Source organism: Punica granatum, chromosome 2 (genome assembly GCF_007655135.1).
Source record: "Punica granatum isolate Tunisia-2019 chromosome 2, ASM765513v2, whole genome shotgun sequence".
Taxonomy (NCBI): Eukaryota; Viridiplantae; Streptophyta; class Magnoliopsida; order Myrtales; family Lythraceae; genus Punica; species Punica granatum.
In genome coordinates, this window is record NC_045128.1 from 28,622,904 (window position 1) to 28,641,052 (window position 18,149).

General features: G+C 41.9%; 1 protein-coding gene across 2 annotated transcripts; it reads right to left on the reverse strand.

Annotated features, from left to right (window-relative positions):
* Window positions 1-13,414: 13,414 nt before the first annotated feature.
* Window positions 13,415-17,823, reverse strand: LOC116194839 (TMV resistance protein N-like). Of its 2 annotated transcripts, none has more exons than XM_031523737.1 (6): window positions 16,947-17,823; window positions 16,459-16,752; window positions 15,655-16,337; window positions 14,397-15,499; window positions 13,921-14,206; window positions 13,415-13,764 (listed from the first exon to the last, which is right to left on the reverse strand). In XM_031523737.1, exons 1-4 carry the CDS (start codon window positions 17,163-17,165, stop codon window positions 14,821-14,823), a joined length of 1,875 nt encoding a protein of 624 aa, XP_031379597.1. In that variant the 5' UTR covers window positions 17,166-17,823; the 3' UTR covers window positions 13,415-13,764; window positions 13,921-14,206; window positions 14,397-14,820. The 2 variants fall into 2 exon arrangements, with proteins under 2 accessions (XP_031379597.1, XP_031379598.1); XM_031523738.1 differs by having other exon boundaries at window positions 13,415-13,798.
* Window positions 17,824-18,149: the final 326 nt, after the last annotated feature.

The following is an 18,149-nucleotide window of genomic DNA, read 5'->3' on the forward strand; positions in this document are numbered from 1 at the left end:
CATGGATAAAGCAGGAGATTCTACTAGATCGATAAACCAAAGATTACAACCTCGAGATCACACTCGCGTTTCTCAGCCCCCGTTACAAGACCTAACTGAGAATAGCCTCACAATCCTCTCAATTCTTACCACTCTCTCACTCTATGAACCCTAGAGATTCTAATAGAGAAAATCTGAGAACTGCCAAGAAGAATAGCCACCCGCCATCAGTACACGTTAGGTTCCGAAGCCCTCAGAGCTCTCCAAGAGAGGATGCACACTCCTGACCGGATCTTGTAGGAGTTAGCTCAGCTGCAGGTCTACTTAACCCCAAAATGTCCAATCTTCAATTCGCTGGGGGCTGAGCTGGGACAAATTTTCCATTTCCAAGCTTAGTTTTCTTTTTTCTTTTTTCTTTTTTTTTGGATTATCACTGAGGAAATTGGTTTCTCGCGGTCTGTATTTGCTGATACAATTTCAGTGCTCATAGCAATCAATTTAAGCTTCTCTTCTTTGATCTTGAGTTATGTGAATTTGCTTTATAGCAGCAAGCAAAGATTCAATTTTTCACTATTTTCTGGCCCCATCGCGTTCACCTGTTTATCCCCCTAAGAAGCCATAAGCCAATAACAACTCTTTTTTGATGAATAAGCCAATAACAACTCAGTGGCACTGGAATGGACTCTATATAGAGACTTCAACTTCATTTGTGTTGTGCATGAAAACTGTTGTTACAAACTTTTGATTGGAAAGGCTTGACAAATGAAATGCTTTTTACAGATATTCGTTGTGGGTGATGTTTGTGGCCGGTCTATTTGCTGTCTGAGATTCAGCAAGGTAAGGAAGTTACTGTTTGTTCAGTCCTTGGTGAGAAAGATTGGGTTTTCATTATAAACATGTAGCTTGATGAAAAAAATAATGCACAAACTATGAATAGTTAATGCCTAAACCCTAATAGGGTTGGCTCATGATGTATTTATAATCTCAAGATTACATGGCAAGTACATATACACGGTATGTGTATCATCTATCAAAGGTAAGAATCCCCGAAATATATTCTAATCCCCGAAATATATTCTAATACACCCCCTCAATCTGTTGGGGGCAAAGACACTGACAGATTGCGACAGTGCGCTTGAAAAGAGGAAATAGAGAGATTCTTGGCAAGTATGTCTGCCAATTGAGCTGAAGTAGGTACATAGCGTACAAGGAGATCCCCTCGCTGAATTCGTTCCCGAACGAAATGATAATCCACCGCAATGTGCTTGGACCGCTGGTGTTGAATGGGATTGGCAGCTAGATATGTGGCACTGATGTTATCGCAGCACGCTACTCTCGGGCTAGGAGCATGAAACTCGATGTCAAGAAGTAATTGTCGAATCCACAAGGTCTCTGCAACAGCATAAGCTAAGGCTCGATATTCAGCCTCAGTTGAGCTTTTAGATACAGTTGGTTGCTTTTTAGATTGCCAGGAGACCAAGTTTGGTCCCACAAACACAGCATAGCCAGTAGTGGATCACCGGGTGTCTGGGCATCCAGCCCAATCAGCATCAGTGTAGGCGGTGATCTGAAGATCAGAAGACTGATGGATATGAAGTCCAAGATTGGACGTGCCACGAAGATAGCGAAGGATCCTTTTGGCCGCTTGAAGATGAGGCTTGCGAGGAGCGTGCATGAACTGGCTGACTAAATTCACTGCATAGCAAATGTCAGGTCGCGTAATAGTAATGTATTGTAAAGCACCCAGCATACTTCGAAATTCGGTTGGATCATCCAATAAATCACCATCTGTTAATGATAGATGTGCTCGAGACGGTAAAGGTGTCTTGACTGCTGTGGATTTGTCAAGTCCAAAGCGAGAAAGAATGTCGGAAAGATATTTATGCTGGGAAAGGAACATTGTGTCAGAGGAACGTTTAGCGTGAATGCCAAGAAAAAAATGCAAGGGACCAAGATCCTTCATGGCAAATTCATCCGAGAGGATTTTAATGAAACGCTCGAGAAGATTAGGAGAACTGCCTGTAAGAATTATGTCATCTACATAAAGAAGAAGTAAGATCGTGTGTGGACCATTACGATATATAAACAAAGACGAATCAACAGAGCTAGGATGAAAACGTAATGTCAAAAGAAAGGTACTAAACCTGGTGAACCAAGCCCGAGGAGCTTGTTTCAGTCTATAGAGGGATTTATGAAGACGACATATGTGATGCGGAAACTGTGGATGGACAAATCCTTGTGGTTGACGCATGTATACTTCCTCAGCTAAAAATCCATGTAAAAAGGCATTTTTGACATCCAATTGACGTATGGGCCAAGAATGAGAGTGAGCAAGTGAAAGAACCAAACGGATTGTAGATGGCTTTACTACAGGACTAAAAGTCTCATGAAAATCTATTCCAGATTGTTGACGAAATCCCTGAGCAACAAGACGAGCTTTGTATCGCTCTATAGACCCATCAGCACGATACTTAATCCTGTACTTCCAAGTGCTTCCAACCACATTTACCTCAGGATTCGGAGGAACTAGACTCCAAGTACCATTCTGAATTAGTGCATTGAATTCGTCAGCCATGGCTTGACGCCAATGGGGATCTTTGACTGCCTGCGAATAGCATGTTGGTTCTATGACTGAATCACATGAGGAAGTGAGCAAAGAAAATTTAGGATTAGGCTTGTGAATGCCGGATTTGGCACGGGTGGTCATTTGATGTTGATTTGTGGTTGTTGGATGAATAGGAAGGGAAGAATTTTGGGCCTGTGGAGAATTTGAGATGAATTGGACCGGAATGGGCTCAGGGGAACCGAGTGATGACACGGGCTGAGACTGTGGAGAGTCAGATTGGGCAGGAATGGGTTGGGCCGAGAGGAATTTATTGGATCCATTTGGTGACACATGATCAATCTGGGTTGAATCAGATAAGGCGGAGACGGGCTGGGCCGAAACAGGGTGGATATGAGAAGATTGGGCCAGCTCATTTTGAGTTGGTTGGGCGGATGTGTTATCAACGAGCTGACTTGAAGGGAGCTTCGACCGAAGGGTTGTTGAGGCCTCAATTCGGCTGAGTGAGTGATGATTTTTCTGTGTTGAAGAGTCCATTTTTCGTGTATGAACTGGACCAAGATAGAATGTGGGTATTATGCAAAGGTGAGGCCTGTTCTCAGTTTGAGGTGAGGAAGAAATCGGTGAAGTGAGTTTTTGACATGGAAAATAAGTTTCAATGAACCTTACATGTCTAGAGGTGTAAACTTTATTTTCCATTGGATCAAAACACCGATATCCCTTATAGCCTATGGCATACCCTAAGAAAACACATTCTTTTGATCGAGGTTCCAATTTATGGGAAGTATAGGGAGTTAAATTGGGAAAGCATGCGCACCCGAACACCCTTAGGAAATTGTAATTAGGAATTTTGTTAAATAATTTTTCGAAAGGGGACTGATTTTGAATAGAAGGAGACGGCAAACGATTGATCGTGTAGACTGCAGTTAAAGCCGCATCCACCCAGAATTTTGGAGGTAGTTGACTTTGAATTAACAAAGTGCGAACCATGTCAACAATGTGTCTATGTTTGCATTCAGCGACACCATTTTGTTGTGGTGTGTGGGGACACGACATTCGGAGAGAAATCCTGATTCGTGGAACAAAGTACGAAATTGAGAGTTATTGAATTCTAATCCTCCATCACACTGAAAAATTTTGATTTTTCGATTAAGTAAATTTTCAACTTGTGTTTTGAATGTGCAAAAGTTTTGAAACACCTCAGATTTGCGTTTTAATGGAAAAATCCACGTATATCGCAAGAAATCATCGATAAAAACGACATAATATTTAAATTCCATATTTGATAGAATAGATCGATTGCCACACATCAGCATGTATTATTTCCAAAGGAAAGGAGGATAAATGTTCAACATTCAAAAACGGTAAACGAGCAGACTTTCCCAAATTACAGGATATGCAGAAATCCTCAAATGGGGAAAATTTGGAAATCAAATTACGGGATCTGATAATTTCCAAAGGAACTTTATTCGGGTGTCCAAGACGGCGATGCCAGGTTGTAGGAGAATGGGTGGTGGCGACGAGGGCAACGGGACGAGGCAGAGGAATTGGATATAAGGACCCGTCAGTATGGCTGTTGAGCAACATCTTCCCCGAGTTGTTGTCCTTAACAATGAACCCAGAATCAGTGAAAATAACATGGCAATTATTATCTTTGCATAGACGTTTTATGGAGACTAGGTTGTAACCAAGACCAAGGACATAAAGAGTGTCTTTAAGCTGGAGATTAGTGTTTAAAGCAGGAATTTTCATAGAACCAATGCTTTTAACAGGCAGAAGTGATCCATCACCAACAATAACACCATCAGACCCATAGTACGGAGTTGAGTGAGAAAGAATACCTTCGGTGTTGACCATGTGGGACGAAGCACCGGAGTCAAGATAAGCATCATGGCTTGATGGTTCATTTAGATTGAGAGCAGCTAAGGACTTCTGATAACTCGGAGAGGGATTTTGGTTATATAATTCATAGCATTGGATGGCAGTATGACCTGAACTATTGCAAATCTGACAAATCACGACAGCAGGGCCATGTCCCAAAATACCATCACTAGTAGACGGAGAGTTATGGAATGCTCTTACCGAACCCAAAGACTGAAGTGGTGCAGCTCTGTCCAGAGAAAATGGGTAGAAGCCTCCTCTGCCATATCCACCTCTTCCACCATTACTGCGACCCCCAGACACCTGATGTGTCCAGTTGTTATTCCACTGATTGCGTCCTCCACGGCCACAACCACGACCGCCACGACCACCACGAGCATGGCCACCCCCTCGAACAGCACTCCCTCGAGCGGGTTGAGTCTGTGCCTGCAGTGTCGTTGGAGGATTGGGTGCTGGAGCAGAGTTGGATTACGGATAAAATTGTTTGAGTCTCTTCTCCTAATGTGTGAGCTTCGTTCGGAGAGTCTCGAAGGTCAGTGGATCACGATCATTCGCATTTGTGGTGACGAAAGACTCATATTCCTTGGGGAGACCTGCTAGGGCATAAGTGACGAGATCTTCATCTGACAGGGGTTTCCCGATTTTCCTGAGTTCGTCAGCCAATACCTTTAAATCACGAAGGTATTTATCAGTTCCTTGATCAGTAAGCTTCACACGAGAGAGGAGAATCTTAATGTCGACAGCACGGGAACGTGTCCTTTCCACGAATCGGGTCTGGAGGCAATCCCACATGGCCTTCTCTGTGGACAGGTCGTGAACCTCCTCAAGAAGATCCTCAGCAATAGTTGCAAAGATCCAGGATCTAATGTGTTGATCTGTGCGAATCCACCCTGCAAAGTTGACATCTGTTGACTCTGGGCATGAATAGCTGCCATCAACGTAGGAAAAGAGATCATGGGAGAGTAGAAAAGTGGAGAACAAAGATTTCCAAATAATGTAATTTTTCTGATTCAGAGTAATTGTAATCAGATTGGTGATATTAGGAGTGGTGATGGTTCCGTTGTTGGTGTGTAGAATCTGGGCAGTAAAGGTCGGTTGTGCAGCAATGGTGGTTGAGGTTGAAGAAGAGGATGGGTTGGGTCAAAGGACAGAAGAAGAATTGGTGTTATCAGAGGTGAGTTGATTGACATTGACATTTTCCCCTTCTGACGCCATGGGTAAAAGAAGGCTGAGAAAAGAAAATTGAATAGGCTGGGCAAATTGAATAGGGTTAATGCTCTGATACCATATGAATAGTTAATGCCTTAACCCTAATAGGGTTGGCTCATGATGTATTTATAATCTCAAGATTACATAGCAAGTACATATACACGGTATGTGTATCATCTATCAAAGGTAAGAATCCCCGAAATATATTCTAATACAAACTTTATGAAGTCCATGGCTTCTATGTGTTTCTGTTTTGGTGGCAGGCTAACAGGATAAAGTCATCAAAGATGATTAAAAGCTGCACTATGGCTCTTCTTGATGTCAATTTGAGCAAAACCGCTATCGAGATGTCATTCCATGTAACTGTGATTCACTCTTTATCTGCATCGACGCGCAGTTTGGCACTGACTTTTCGATATTATATACAAAACATGTCCTGCAGAGTTTCCCTTTTAAGATATGTCATTTGTTATTAATTTCAATTGACGACAATTGTGGTGTTCTTAACCCGTGTAAGGATTACAGACTAGTTGCACAAGATTATATTAATGCAAACTTTATCTCGGTGTGTAGCCCGTATCCATCCAAATCTATGTGAAACATTTCGGAGCATTTATGATACGATCCTTTTAAAGCGTCTTCTTAGTGTAGGCTTCTTCAAGTGAAGAGGTGTCTCGGTTTATAGCCACCCAAGGTCCTTGGCTGCACGCCTACGAGGACTTTTGGGAGATGGTACTTCAGTATTTGTTGTCCAGCAATGGTGATGCTTACTTGATTGGCTGATAACTACAAGCCGATACAGCTTCACGAGAGTCATTCCTATATAACTACAATTCATTCCTTATTATAATTCTGTCCTCAAAACCCATTGTATCATTTAGGATTATCACGTCCTTCCATATGAAGACCTGTCAGCTGCTGCAATTTCGTCAGGTTTGGTAACTTCAGGATTGCATTGCAGGGGAGAAATATTCAGAATATCGAGATCTTCCAGCTCCTCCAGTCCCTGGAATGTCTGTGAGATCTCTACACCTGCCCATCACCAAAATTCTTGTCTCCAGAGCTTCGACAGATTGGGCAAGTTGTCAACTACTGTACATTCAGAAATGTCTAAAAGATTCTAAATATATATCAAAATCCCCAAGTCCTTGGAATCTCAGTTATTTTTTTGCGTATGTCCACTACCAGCCGCTGTAACTTACGCAATTCTGACGGACCTGACAACTTTTCGAGCGATCTACAGTCCGAGATGTTCAGAACTTCCTGTGATTTTAGTTCTCCAAACGCAATGATTTCGATGATTTTTACAAATTTGGAGGCTTTTACGTTGAATTGCGACGAAAGCTGAGAACTTTCAAGTGATACCAACCACTCGCAGGTAAGTCTTGGCATTGATTTCCGGGTTTTGGTGAAACTTTTGGCAAGGTGGTTATGCACGTATTGCATAATTCCAACTTCTCCAATTTGGATAGGCTCCTGATACCTGGAGGCACTTCCACAAGCTGGCAACTGTCCGAGAGTATCAACTCCTCCAACTTTGATCGGGTGCCCGACCCATTTGATTTCGCAATATGATTTTAAAATTTTAACTCTAATTATAACTCTACTCACTACACAAAAAAAGTTAACAACACAATTATTACTTGTTCACTTTTCTTCAATTTTTTTAACAATTCAATTTAATTTTTAATAATAAATTCTCTTCAACTATTCATTACTTTTTTTTAAAATTCAACAATACAATCATTATTTTTTTTTCAATTATTCATTACTTTTTCATATTTTTTCTCATAATTCAACAACACAATCATTACAAACCAATTAAAATCAAAACTTAACTCAACTCCACTTATTTTAAATTTAACAACACAATCATTACTTATTTTTAATTTTTTTTAATCATTCAATTCAATTTTTAATATTAAATTCTTTCAACTATTCATTACTTTTTCACAATTCAACAACATAATCATTACTTTATCTCAACTATTCATTACTTTTTCACACTTTTTCTCATAATTCAACAATGCAATCATTACAAATCAATTAAAATCAAAACTCAACTTAACTCAACTCTAAATTCAAACGCACTCTTAGATTCGGAAAAATCTGGATCGACTCACCACTGAGCCTTAGACTGACTATGCTAAGGGGGATGATTAGGCAGAGCCTCAAGCCTCTGGCACCCTTCTACATGAAGAATCTCGAGTTGGCAGAGGCAACTAATACTGGTAGGAAGGCTACTAACCTTTTGCATCAGCTTCACTGTAAGATCCTCAGAGAGATTTGCTTCCGATGTTGATTGGAATTTCTCCCTCCAAGTCTTCGCAACCAGATGCATTATTTAGTACTTGCAGATTCTCCAAAGTTGCCCGGCAAGCAAGTCATACGACTATCCTCAATCTTGAGCACATTCATTTCACTCCATTTCCATTACGCATTTACAAAATACAAAAGTGAGCTAAAAAAAAAACTTTTATTTTTAGAAATTCACTTCACCCCACACTCTCTCTCTCTCTCTCTCTTCCCATTGCTTTCTTCCTTTCCCTCCCCTGCCCACACCTTCTCTTGTCTACGGCCATCTCGATGGTGTTTTATTTACAGATTGGGTGAATCCACGTCATTATGCATCAGTTAGATCGAATAAATGTGCAGCACAGTGTGCCGGAAATCAGCCAATTTCGGCATCGCTGGGAGACGAGATAGATGAATCTCGATTACAGAATTCGATCAAACGCAAAAAAAAAAAAAAAAACCCTCAAAGGGGTAGCGGAAAGATTAGTCCTTGCAGTTAGTTCACTGAGGACATTCTCGCCGGGGCCACTGTTGTTAACAAACTCATCGCAGATTCCGTTGATGACGTCCTCGATCAAGTGGAGGTAGGCAGCAGTGCTGGTTGTCTAAGAAGAAGCTGCTATTCCAACAATTGCGCTTCGGATTGCCCCGCTGAGATAGGAATTGAAGGAAGTGGGGTTCTGATTCCACTGTAGATCCGTTTCCAAGTGACGAGGATGAGATTGGAATTGAGGATGATGTCCATGGAGATCACCAGGGGAGAAAGCAGAGACGAGCAAAGAGGGGCTGCAGAAGAGAGACCGAGAGAGTGTGGATGTGGCAATTTTAAAAAGTGAAAGAAATTTGGGTCATCTTTCTTTAATATTAAATGGAGTGAAGTCTAAGCACTCTTATCTAATGAGTCCGGAATTTGAGCAAGCAATCCGCTGTCTGCTGGCGCCGAGGGCCTCCAGATTCCAAAGCTAGTCTGTACCTCTCAGTATAGGTAATTCCTGTATAGAGGTTCCATCAACCAGAAGCTCAATCAGTGCGTCCGTTGAACCCAACTGAGGCAAACATTCGAGTTTCGTGCAGTCCCTGTTGTTCTCTTTTACTGAAAAACAGCTGAAAAAGAAGAAGCAGAGTAGAGAGAACGCAGAGAAAAAAAACAGTTCTATTTTTGAGGAAGAAGAATAGGATATGCTTTCATTGATTAACTGCATTATATAAAAACAAATGAGCTGAACAACCACAGCTTTCTTTTCCCACTAACTTAGCAACAACTTAACTGCTTCCTAAATACATGGCCTAGTGCTATGACTGATTCAACTAAAGCAACTGAACATTAAAACAAAAATATCAAAAATAGAAATTGCAGCCTTGAGACATAACTGACAAACTCCTCCTGGATCAAGAGCTGCAAACACCCAACTTGTCCCTTAATGTTTTAAAACGACCAGCACTAAGGGACTTAGTAAATATATCTGCAATTTGGTCTTCTGAGCTGCAGTACAACAGCTTTACTTCACCTGTCTGCTGCATTTCTCTAAGAACATAATACTTGATCTTGAAATGTTTAGTTCTTCCATGAAACACTGGGTTCAATGAGATGGCTAAGGCAGCTTGATTGTCTACAAACACTCCTGTGCTTCCCTCTTGCTTTAAATGCAAATCTTCCATCAGTTTCCTTAGCCACACTGCTTGATTCACTGCTGATGTAGCTGCAATGAACTCAGCTTCAGCAGTCGATTGGGCAACCAATTCTTGCTTCCTTGAGCACCAAGAGAAACATGCTGACCCAAACATAAAGCAGTAACCAGATGTGCTCTTTATGTCATCTAATGAGCCACCCCAATCACTATCAGAATAACCGAACAGCTCAAACTTCTCAACTGTGCTGAACTTGATCCCAAATGCAAGTGTTCCCTTCAGGTATCTCAATACTCTTTTTGCAGCAATCATATGAGTTTCACTGGCACAATTAAGAAACCTGGATAAAACACTTACTGAGTACATTATGTCTGGTCTAGAAGAGGTGATATACATCAAACATCCAACTAAGCTCCTGTACTGCTTCCCATCTGCAGGGTCTCCTCCATCCATCTTCTGAAGTTTCTCCTTCTGGTTCATTGGAGTGCTCACACTCTTGTATTCCTCCATATTGAACCTCTTTAGAACCTCCTTTACATATTTCTTCTGGCATAAGAACACCTCATTCTGTCCCTGCTTGATCTCCATGCCCAGAAAATAATGCATCTCACCAAGATCAGTCATTTCAAACTGATCCATCATGTCTCTCTTGAATGCTTCAATTAGAGCAGCATTACTTCCCGTCACCAACATATCATCAACATAAAGAGAGACTATAACCAGTTCAGTTTCAGATTTCTTCACATAGAGGGTGGCTTCACTTAGACTCTTGATGAAGCCTAAGGTCAGTAGATAATCATCTATCTTACTGTACCATGCTCTAGGGGCTTGCTTCAGTCCATAAAGAGCCTTCTTCAACAGATAAACCTTATCTTCTTGGTCTGGAATAATGAAGCCTTCTGGTTGTTCAACATAAATTTCTTCTTCCAACACTCCATTCAAAAATGCTGATTTTACATCTAGTTGAAATACCTTCCAATTCTGCTGGGCTGAAATGGCTAGCAGCATTCTAATTGTATCTAATCTAGCGACAGGTGCAAATGTTTCTGAAAAATCAATTCCCCATACCTGAGCATATCCCTTCACCACCAATCTAGCTTTGTGCTTATTTATCGAGCCATCAGGATTGAGCTTTGTCCTAAAGACCCACTTGACTCCAATTACTCTTCTATTAGTAGGCTTCTCAACCAGCTCCCAAGTCTGATTCTTCTCAATCACGGCCAATTCTTCTTTCATGGCTTCTATCCATTTTTCATCATTCTTAGCTTCCTCAAATCCTGCAGGTTCTAGAACAGCCACATTGCACCTCTGGTATATATTAGTCAAAGATCTCGTACCTCTAATTGGAACATCATCCACCAGCTCAGTAGGGTCAAGTAGAACCTGTTCTTCTCTGGTCCCCTCCTTTTCTGTCCAGTCCCACTTCTCATCTTCTAAAAATTGAACATCCCTGCTGATAACAACCTTCTTCGTATGTGGATGATATACTCTATAGGCCTTAGATATCAAGCTGTAGCCTACAAAGATTCCCTGCTCACTCTTCTCTTCCAGCTTGTTCCTCTTGACCTGTGGAACATGAGAAAAACATAGGCAGCCAAATACTTTCAAATTCTTCAGATTTGGCTTCCTATCAAACCAAGCTTCAAATGGTGTCTTTTTCTCCAATACTCTCGTAGGCAGCCTATTTAGCAAGAACACAGCAGTATTTGCTGCTTCAGCCCAGAACTCCTTTGGTAGAGACTTCTCATGTAGCATACACCTCGTCATCTCCATAATGCTTCTATTTTTCCTCTCACTTACTCCATTTTGCTGCGGTGAATATGGAGCAGTGAGCTGATGCTCTATCCCAGCTTCCTCACAGAAATTATTGAACCTTTGAGAGGTGTATTCAGTCCCATTATCAGATCTAATGACCTGTATCTTACAGCTACTTTGATTCTCCACCCAAGTCTTAAACTTGAAAAACACTTCAGCAACTTCAGTCTTTTGCTTCAAGAAATAAATCCAACACATTCTAGTGAAATCATCAATGAAAATGATGAAATACCTGCTACCATTCAATGAGGGAGCTGATTGAGGTCCACACAAATCAGTGTGAATGAGCTGCAACTTTTTAGTAGCCCTCCAGGTTGAGTTTCTGAAAGGTAACCTGGTCTGCTTGCCTATTAAGCAAGCTGTGCATGTTGATCTCGGCTCCTCCTGTCTTGGTAATCCCATTGCCATGTCATTCTTCTACATGTATTGCAGTCCTTTGTTGTGGAAATGCCCCATTCTCTTATGCCATAAATCAATCTCACTAACCTGACACTTGAATGCCACTTGCTCTTCTTCTAATGGATTCAGCGAGAAGCTCTTCTTTTTCATCTTTATTTTGAACAATTCTTGACCTTTTGAGTCGAGAATCAAGCATTTGCCCTCTTCAAAAAACACCTTGAATCCCTTTTCTAACAGCTGCCCTACACTCAGCAAGTTTTGATCAATGTGAGGCACAAATAGCACCTCTGATATCAGCTTAACTCCTGCACAACTCTCTATAGCTACTGTCCCTTTGCCTCTTACTTCCAGAAATTCTCCATTCCCAATCCTCACTTTGGACTTTAATGATTTGTCAAGATCCCTAAAGAGCCCTTCATCATTAGTCATATGATTAGTACAGCCACTGTCTACCAACCAACTGTCTGATAAGGTTGCTGATGAGAAACATGAAGCTACAAACAACTGATCTTCTTCTTGTTGAGCTGCAGCATGAGCTCCACTTTGTTGTTGTTGCTTTCCTTCTCTGCAGAACCTTTCTATGTGTCCCATTAAATTACACTTCCTGCACTTCACATCTGGTCTTCTCCAACACTTGAAGTGTGGATGATTATGTTTCCCACAGTGCTTACAAGCAGAGATCTTGCTCGTATTCCCTGCACCACTGTCCTTTGCAGCAGCTTCTGAACCACTACTGCCTCCATTCTTCTTTCCCTTTCCTTTCTTATCCTTTCCCCACTCATTCTGCTGCCATTTGGCCTTCAAGGCTCCCTCACAGCTCCCTTCTTGCCTCATTAGCCTCCTCTGCTCTTGTGCTTCAAGTGCACTTATCAGCTCCATTACTTTCAGTTGGGAGAGATCTTTAGAGTTCTCGAGAGAAGCAATAGTTGCCTCATATCTTTCAGGCACAGAGACAAGAATCTTTTGCACTAATCTACTGTCAGATAAATCAGTGCCAAGGATCCTTACCTGATTTGCTATCTCGATAAGCTTGTTTGAGTACCCTTTGATGGACTCAGACTCCTTCATCTGCATTCTCTCAAACTCCCTGATTAAATTCAGCACCTTCATACCCTTGATCCTCTCATTTCCCCTGTATTCAACCTCTAGAAAGTCCCAGATCTCCTTAGCTGAACCAAGAACCATGATCCTTGTGAAAATAGCTGGTGAAACAGCAGCATACAAGCAAGCTTTTGCCTTTGCCTTCCTGGTAACTCTCTCTTTGTGAATCTTAATCTGATTGATGGTTGGGTTATTGGGAAGTGGAGCCACTTCGTAGTCTTGCTCGACTGCTTCCCAAAAGTCACACCCCTCCATGTAGGCTTGCATTCGAACAGCCCAAGCATGGTAATTTTCTCCATCAAACACAGGAGGAGCAAGAGCAGACATGGTACTTGATCCTGATTCCATCTCACTCAAATTCTCACATGTATCCCTCGGGTTCACTCGGTGTTTTTTGGGTCTCTCGTTTCACTCACTCACAGGTCCCTCAAGAAGTAAAGCTCTGATACCACTGTTGTTCTCTTTTACTGAAAAACAGCTGAAAAAGAAGAAGCAGAGTAGAGAGAACGCAGAGAAAAAAAACAGTTCTATTTTTGAGGAAGAAGAATAGGATATGCTTTCATTGATTAACTGCATTATATAAAAACAAATGAGCTGAACAACCTCAGCTTTCTTTTCCCACTAACTTAGCAACAACTTAACTGCTTCCTAAATACATGGCCTAGTGCTATGACTAATTCAACTAAAGCAACTGAACATTAAAACAAAAATATCAAAAATAGAAATTGCAGCCTTGAGACATAACTGACAGTCCCTCATGTCTAAGGAGGCTAGAGCGCTAAGTTGCTCTATTGATGGAACAACGGAGACCGAGTTGCGACTAGATCGAAGAATCAGTCTCTCTAAAGCTGGAAATTCTGAGAAACCGGCTGTTCTTGTTAGATGCCTGCATTCTGTAAGATCAAGAACTTTTAGCTTCACGGCTACCTGAAGGAACGAAAAATAATTTAAAAGATGGGGAAGAAAGAGAGATAATATTCTCATCAGATGATTATTCAGCTTGAATCGCATGACCGAAACAGAACCGGGCAAAAGACAACTGTCGATACCTTCATCAAGCTCCAGCCGGCCCAGTCCTCACTCACCATGCTCCTCGAGGACAATTAGGTTCTTCAGATTTAGATTGGTTGGCAGCGTAGGACTGAAGTTGCAGAAGTGCCAACTCAGCCACCGCAGGTTCGTGAAAATGCCCTCAAAATTTCCACTGAGACTAGCTTTATCTCCCAGAAGGATCCTCAAGTTCGGTAGATTCTTAAACTGATCATCCTTGAAGCAGAGATCTTCCGAGCGGAACTGATATCCTTCTAGACTGATGGCTTCAACTTTTGTCATCCCCTGCTCCAAGAAAAGAAACGAAATTAATAGCACTATGCCAGACAACGCTATAGTCTTGCACCAAAGACAATACTGGCTACTGCTGTGACAAAGTTTCAACTTCGATAAATGGATTGAAGTACAAACAAACATACATATATCTAGGAGACAAACTAGCTAAGTAGGTCTAATGCTTGTGAGCTTTCATTACCTCCTGTGGCTGCCCCTCTAATACACGCATGGCCACTTTGCTGTGCCACCGTGTACTCCGCAACCACGGCTCTTTATAGTTTTCCTCTTCCACGATTACCCTGCCAAGGTCTCTAAGTTGGTCATGCATCCATAGCCTAGTGTCATCTGTGATTTTGATTAGTGACTTCAAGAGAAGGATCTCGATTCCAACTTCTGGGAAAAACTCACAATCATCCCACATGGGGATTGCAATTCTAGCATCTTTTCCGATGAAGAAACATGGGATATCGAGAAATATCTTCCGCTGCTCACGACTCAAGCCATTATAACTTATCCTCAACTTATCTGGGACCTTCATGGGGGGTTCCTTCTTCAACTTCTTCAGTGTACCTAGCCATAAGTCCTTGCGCCCACTGCTTGTAGATAAAAAAGAACCTACTACCTCAAGAGCCAGAGGGAAGCTTCCAGTTGTCCTCACAATATCCTAAGACAAAATCAGGTGTCGGCGAGTGTTCTTTAAATGCATGCTTGCAGAAGAGTTCAAAAGCTTGATATTCACTCAGCCGTGTGAGTTCATAGATATTCTTAATTCGAAATAGATCTAGCACTGTCTTTTCTCTGATTGTAACAATAATCCTGCTTCGAGGACCAAACCAAGCAAGATCCCCGGCTAGAGCCTTGAGTTGATCAACTTCATCAACATCATCCAAAAGAATGATTACTTTCTTGTCACGGAGCCTGTTCTTGAGCTCCTGGGTTACTTCATTCATATTTGCAAAGACATCACGCTCACAATTTAAGATGTCGGAGAGTAGCTTGCTTTGCAAGCACTGAAGACCCTTGTGCTGTGAGGATATTTCTCTAATGTCATTGAGGAAGCAAGAGGATTCAAATTTCTCCAACAGTTGGTTGTAGACAACTTTTGCAAGAGTCGTTTTCCCAATTCCACCCATGCCCCATATTCCAACAATTTGAATACCTTCCTTTCCAAGCTCCAGCAATGTCTTGACAGCCTCAACATGATCATCGATTCCAACCAAGATATCATTGACATCTAGATAAGCTTTCTTCAGACAGTTAATAACCCTTGCAAGCACCTTTTTAATGAGCTCTCCATGTTTCCTGAAAGGTATGGTAAATTCATGAGGCATAAAATCAAGTCAGTACATTAATTCATACAGAAACTGGAAACTCTAAACTATTTTTAACCGATTGAAAACTGAAAAATACATTAGAAAAACAGAAATGAAATGAAAACAAGACAAGGGTATTATTACCCGTTTGCCTCTTTCTTGAGTTCCAACCCTTTCAGTTTCACAACCTCTTGGAGAGCATTCCTCCACTCCTGAACAAACTCGAAGTCGTAGTTTTTCTCGTGCTGGGTAAAGGCTTTAGCATAACTCCCTGTCTGGTACTTAACTTCATCTGGCATGACGTCCAAGAAAATGGGCATAATCATGTGCTTCGTTTCGTCCTCGAGCTTCATCATCTCCGCCACCTCCTTCAAACACCACGTAGCATAGCCCTTTGATAAGATGGGTATATAGATCTTTGACTGCTTGATTGCCATCATGAGCTCAGGCTCAATCTCTTCTACTACACGGAGCTTTCCATCGTCCCTCAATGTATGCACTCCTGCATCTTTCAGGTGATGGTATAGGCGGTCAGTGAATCCTTCGCTATCATCTAATCCCCTGAAGCTCAAAAAAACTTCATAATCAACCAGAAGCTCAGTCAGTGTGTCCGTAGAACCCAGCTGAGGCAAATATTCGAGTTCCATGCAATCCCTTATGTCTAAGGAGACTAGAGCGCTAAGTTGCTCTATTGATGGATCAACGGAGACCAATTTGCGACAAGATCGAAGAATCAGTTTCTCTAAAGCTGGAAATGCTGAGAAACTGGGTGTTCTTGTTAGATGCCTGCATTCTGTAAGAGCAAGAACTTTTAGCTTCGCGGCTACCTGAAGGAACGAAAATGATTTAAAAGACGGGGAAGAAAGAGAGATAATATTCTCATCAGATGATTATTCAGCTTGAATCGCATGACCGAAATAGAATTGGGCAAAAGACAACTGTTGATACCTTCATCAAGCTCCAGCCGGCCCAATCCTCACTGACCATGCTCCTCGATATATCGAGGACAATTAGGTTCTTCAGATTTAGATTGGTCGGCAGCTTAGGACTGAAGTTGCAAAAGTGCCAACTCAGCCACCGCAGGTTCGGGAGAATGCCCTCAAAATTTCCACTGAGGCTAGCTCTATCTAACAGAAGGATCCTCAAGTTCGGAAGATTCTTAAACCGATCATCCTTAAAGCAGAAATCTTCCGAGCGGAACTGATATCCTTCTAGACTGATGGCTTCAACTTTTGTCATCTCCTGCTCCATGAAAGGAAACGAAATTAATAGTGCTATGCTAGACAAACCTGTATTCTTGTACCAAAGACAATGCTGCTATGACAAAGCATCAACTTCGATAAATGGGTGGAAGCACAGACACACACGGACACGCATACACATATCCGAGGAAAAATATTAGCAAAGCAGATCTGATGTTCACGAGCTTTCATTACCTCCTGTGGCTGGCTCTCTAATAGATACGGCACCGCTTCACTGCACAACAATCTACTCTGCAACCATGGCTCTTTATAGTTTTCTTCTATTACAATGAGCCTACCAAGGTCTCTGAGTAGGTCGTGCATCCATAACTTATTATCTGTTATTCTAATCAATGACTTAAAGAGAAGGATATCAATTCCAACTTTTGGGGAAAACTCAGAATCATCCCACATGGGGATTGCAATTCTAGCATCTGTGCTGACGAAGAAACATGAGCTGTGGGTGATGAAGCTAAGGGCAGTGAGCTGTGTGTTTTTGCTGTCAGGTGAGGGAGCCGGGTTTAGCTGAGAGTTCTGAGGGGAATCCACTGAGCTGTGTGAGCTTCGGGAGAGAAAGAGAGGGAGTACAGCTGAGGGAAAGTTCGCCCTGGGCCTTCTGAACTGAGGGAAACGTGAGGGAAAGAGGGAGTCTGAGAGAGAGAGGTCAAGAATCGATGGGTGTTGCAGCCGGAAAGAGAAGATGAAGATGATGAAGTATGATGGCGTGTAAGGCAGCAAGGGATGGGCAACTGAGCTGAGGGTGAGGTTGCAGGCCTGGACATTGCCGAGTTTTTTTTGCAGGGAAGAAGCTGGTGATGTTGATGGAGTAGGTGCAGGCCTAGACCAGTTCTGATGGAGCCGTGAGGTAGGGGAAGTTGCAGAGCATCAGTTGTTGCGGGCGGTCAGAGCAATTTGAGGCATGGGCATGGGCGAGCTGCCCGCTCTGGTTGCAAGCAGAGCAACCAATGGAAGCTATTGACCAACTTACCTGCAAACAAGAAAGAAGAAGAACAAGAAAGAAGAAGAAAAAGAAAAAGGAGAGAAGAAAAATGAACAAATGTCAGGGGGCCTTCGGCCAAGTGAGCCCCTGTCATCTAATTTAATCAATTTAATTTTTTTCTTTCTTTTTTTCTTTTTTTTTCCTTTTACTCGTACGGACATCTTTCGGGCAAAATTCAATTTCTCTAGATTCGTCGACATCTTTAGAATTAGAATTTCGAAATTTCGAAATTTGAGAAATAATCGACTCTAGGAGAATTACAATTCGCATCAATTGAGGCCGAATCTCGACAAAATTAATATCGAGCCCCCCGACGCGAGTTGATCGTAATTGCTTGATTACTTTCAAAATTCAATCTTTTCAACCGGATATCTGAAAAATATTTCATGACCACCATT